This window comes from Sphaeroforma arctica (assembly GCF_001186125.1).
Source record: "Sphaeroforma arctica JP610 unplaced genomic scaffold supercont1.546, whole genome shotgun sequence".
Classification (NCBI taxonomy): Eukaryota; class Ichthyosporea; order Ichthyophonida; genus Sphaeroforma; species Sphaeroforma arctica.
In genome coordinates, this window is record NW_014040012.1 from 1 (window position 1) to 4668 (window position 4668).

General features: G+C 43.0%; 1 protein-coding gene across 1 annotated transcript in view; it reads right to left on the reverse strand.

Moving 5' to 3' along the window:
- Nucleotides 1-284: 284 nt before the first annotated feature.
- The window catches only part of SARC_07136 (hypothetical protein), a 5207-nt gene continuing 823 nt past the window's right edge, over nt 285-4668 (reverse strand). The window contains exons 2-11 of the mRNA XM_014298921.1: nt 4249-4346; nt 3849-3940; nt 3072-3733; nt 2784-2918; nt 2444-2629; nt 2038-2140; nt 1715-1817; nt 1394-1582; nt 951-1076; nt 285-758 (exon numbers count right to left, since the gene is read on the reverse strand). Of these exons, the coding sequence (XP_014154396.1) occupies nt 543-758; nt 951-1076; nt 1394-1582; nt 1715-1817; nt 2038-2140; nt 2444-2629; nt 2784-2918; nt 3072-3733; nt 3849-3940; nt 4249-4346 (1910 nt within the window). The 3' untranslated portion in view covers nt 285-542. The remainder of the gene's footprint in view (nt 759-950; nt 1077-1393; nt 1583-1714; nt 1818-2037; nt 2141-2443; nt 2630-2783; nt 2919-3071; nt 3734-3848; nt 3941-4248; nt 4347-4668) is intronic.

Genomic DNA, 4668 nt, shown 5'->3' on the forward strand with positions numbered 1-4668 from the left:
ATATATATATATATATTNTATATATATATAATATATATATATATATATATATATATATATATATATGTGTGTGTATATATGTATATATATATATATATATATATAACTATACCTATACACGTGTAAGACATTCGAGCTAAATCTGGTTCAAACCTGGCGATGATGTCTATATCAATGAATTGTATATATTGTACGAAATTTTCTACTTTCTAGCTGACTTTCACTTTCAACACTATAGAATGTTTAAGGTAGGTAGGACGGGAATGTGTCGTTTCTTGAACTCAGGGCACTCTTTGTTCTCGCAACTACGCAGAGAATTTTTTATCAAATATTTCCAGTGCATTCTCCTTATTCAAATTCATGATCTTTGACAATGATCTATATTAAAATGAAAGAGAGGCTTATGTGCGAGTTCCTCTGCATGCATGTGATATACGTTACAAGCGCGCGTCTCTGCACAATATTCGTAGTCTTATTTATGATTGTGTCTGGGTATTCCGCCGCTCGCCCACATGGCGAGTGTCCTTTGTTACTAATAGTCGTTATTGGCCACGTACGGGAGCTGAAGGAGGAATTGGCAAGCGTCCATTGCGTTCGTTCTCTCCCCGCTGCACCTTAACCCATATGTCTGCACTCAGGAGGCTCTTTCCGAATGAGATCGTGCAGTATCGTGCCAATGTCAGCAATCGGTCGAGTGTTTCGGGCGTTACGGTATCTGGGCTTGCTTTGCGCAATTCCACGTAGTCGGATATACATTTCTGCAAGTATGTAACAACACAAGTTAAGATAGCATATATTTTACATATATAATTTTTAAATACATAGAGGGCTCTATGTCCCTCTCCACGCGCATTCCAACCCAGCATCAAGGTACGAGCAGTCTGATCTTGATTCGGTGTGGAATAAGCCAAAGCACAAATATATCAATAGTTGGACCGAAAGCCACTCACCTCACGTGTCGCGTCGTCGATTGTGAAAGGCAGCGCTCGACAGGCGGCAACATATGTGCGCAATTGATCGATCTCACCAGCTTGTATCACATTGCGTAGCGTTTGCGTGTGCGACGATGCTTCTTGCTGCGAGTGTTGCACGGCGATCAAGGCGAGTTTCAGGACGAAGTGAGAGGGTTAGACGGATGAAATACAACTCTCGTGTAAACTGTAATACAGCTGTAATACAGCACCCTGATATGATGTGTCGGTGAACATAGAAAAGACTGCTGGCAAAGATGTTTTGGAGAATGAAGTATCTTCCGAATTCGACCATGGAACTAAGTCCAGGTAGATTGTTCGCATACTTTGTTTGCAATCTGTGCACGAACTAAGAAAAGCCAGAGAAACAAGCCAATCCGATGCAAAGAATTTAATACAGAGTGAATGAAACACAAACTCACCGAACTAGGCACCAATTTGTAAGGGAGCTCGGAAGCCAGCATGCTCTTCCCTTCACTGAGCACAAGTGTGGTGGCATCACACTCAAACCTCATTTCGTATGTCTCGAATTGATAGGGGACAACACCACTCACCAGCAGATTTTGAATCGCTTGGAGGTTTTTGACGCCAGTGTCATTGAGCTTACCTGTCTGTTACAGGTCGAGGGTTTCGGAGATTGAGTAACATGCCAGAGACTGGTTGTGCGGTAAACAGGGAATAAAGTCAAGACAAACGTCACTACTCACACCCAAAAATACATTCAGACCACACAGGCAACACACCTGCAAGGCTACTTCATCTATAAGGAAGTGAGTGATACGAGGTGCTACTTGCAGCAATGATTTTCGCAGTCTTTGCGACTCGCCGTCCTGTACTGGCCAGTATCTTTTGAATTTGAATCAAGGAAGGTAAGAGTTTAATAGATAGATCTTTCAGTAAGGAACAGGGTGAGTTGTAACCTATAGCAGTTCAACATGTTGCCCTAGTGCGCAATGAACTAGGGTATACGGTAGTATCTGCAGTAAATCATCACACAAGGTAAGTTTGAAGTATCCGGTGAGCACACGCAGAAAGAATGCGAAAAAAAAATATTGAGCTTTCACACCTTTCGGCATTTAATGTGTCCATCACCAGAGGTATTTTGACGGTTGTCGGGGTCAACGAGCGCAGGATATCTTCAATGTTTGCTACCATCTGGGCATCACAAGCTGTAAATACACATTGGTACAAATTTATGGTTTACACGGACATCAATGTCATTCGCAATGTGTGCGGTGTTTGCTCAAGTGAAGAGGTACGCGGCAATAACACCCAGCATAAAGCGATATGGCTGTGCAAAATATAGGATACATTATTGTCACTAGATACTGTCGACAACCATCTAGCACATACATGGGTTTCCAATTGGAAACAGAAGTGAATTTCCATTGAGCCTCAATTACACATCTACCTGCTCAACACATGCAGAGTCCAGCTAGCAACCGGGTATATATCATCGTATGCACACACACCTCCGAACAGATTCAGAGACACCTTGCCGACTCTTGGACCGGGCTTGGCGCCATTAGGAGCAGCGGACTCACTTATAGGTGTTGAGGACAGCAGGTGCATGAGCACATACTCAGCAGCAGCTACGTCGCCACACAAAGCTTCAGACAGGATCTCAATAATTGTTGCTCGTGCCTTTGCTATGTCCTCTGTATTTTGTCGGTCAAGGAAAGTAGATGCGCTATTACTGCGGAAGTGCGAAGCGTAAGCACAGAATATGTTGTGCAGAATACATAGTACACCCGATCGCAACAAATCTCCGATTGAAACTTGGCTGTCGGTGTGAGATAGAACAATACCTACCATTAGACAGGCTGTCGACAGTGGTAGTGATAGGATTAGTTGATAGAACACTCTCTAAGTGCACGGCCTGTAACCTTGGCATATGCTGAGGTGCCACGGCTGTATCCAATTCAGGAAACATGCCCATGGGATCATCTGTTGTAAGCGAAACAGATATTTTGATTAACTAATAAAATATTTATACGGATGTGCTGAAATTTAACGCAATCAGGGGCAGTTGTGCAGAGACACGTTTGTTTATGTAGCTTAATGCTGGCGATGATTACACAATGCAACGTAGATACTTACCTACAGGCTGCTCAGCGGTGATTGGTGTTGAAACAGGCTCTGATAGGATACCGTATACATCAACGTGCGTGTTGATCGCCGGATCTTCTGTCGAGCCATAGAGTGTCACCACGGCTGCTCCCACCGTCTCCTCATACACCCCCATGCCTGCACTTAAACTAGCCCCTTGTGAGTCAGTAGCACCATCTTTGCTTGTATCCGTGTTTATCTCTGTGCTTGTCTCACCGTTAGCTCCCGCACCATCGGCTGGTATCCTATCACTGCTGCTGTTAGTGTGTAGAGGTACGTTTGTGGACGCTGCCGCTTTGACACGCTTGGACTCTGTGTCTAGTGTATCTTCATCAATACTCATGCCATTGTCAGCTTCGTCTGATTGCTGTCTCTTGCCTGCGGCTATACTCAAACCAGTATCCAAACGAGCATCACTTGTACCTGCAGTACCTGGGGCGACCTCTTGCTTTCCATTGAGCATCTCAGTCACCCAGGTGTTTTGACCAGGAATGGGTGTCACATATACTTCGGTCTGTGCTATGAAGGTGTTGCTCTGGGCATGAGGATCGATGTGGGCACCATCCGGAACTTGGAGTTCAGACTGATATAATCCACACACTGGCCTCTTCTCACCGTTTGACAAAATGGCAGATCCCTTGCAAATACAGTACCTAGGAGCAGACATACGAACATGGTAAAAATAAGTTTGCATGTACGAAGGAGACACAGCCAGAAGAGCCAAGTAAAGGCAAATCGAGGGCGTCAAAAAGACAACATAAAACATACCGACGGTCAAATGTATGATGCACCATTCCTCGCATACGCACCAGCGAGCCTGGACGTAATAGTTCTGCGTTCGATGCTGTCAGGATTGGCACCTGGATTTTACAGGAATGAAAGTTAGAAGATGCATAGTACGTGCAAGTCTTGACTATATAGCAAAACCTGTCGTGGCTACCGGCGTTGCAGTATAATAAATTTGTGGAATACAAAAGAATATATTTACTGCATGTGATCTGGTACAGGTGGATAAATTGCAGAGTCACACTGAGGTCATTTTGCCTTGCACTGCACGCTTCGGCATAACATCAACGTGCGCACCCACCCACAAAATCGACAAACAAAGCGAGGAGCAAACTCGTATCGCAAGTGCAATAAAGGTCTACAACTTAATCGAATAACACACCAGATCAGTGTTCTCCTTTTTGCTGAGTATAGTTTTGAAGTACTCTTGGACACCCATATCTTCATCCGTGCACTGATCGACGCCATTTATCACATTCGCTGTGAATTTGTCAGAGGAAAATTGGTGAAGGCAAACTTGGCGAAACAATATATCATCACGCAGAAACGAGTAAAATAGGCTCCGGATACCGCAGCTGGTAAGCATGTCATTAAAAGCGCAAACGATGTGTATACGAAAGCGCTGGTGAAATAGAAAAATATTAGAACAAAAGAATAATAATAATAGTAAGGCGAATACACACAAACACACACACACATATATATATATATATATACATATATATATATATATGTGTGTATATANATATATATATATATATATATATAATAATATATAATAATATATAATAATATATAATAA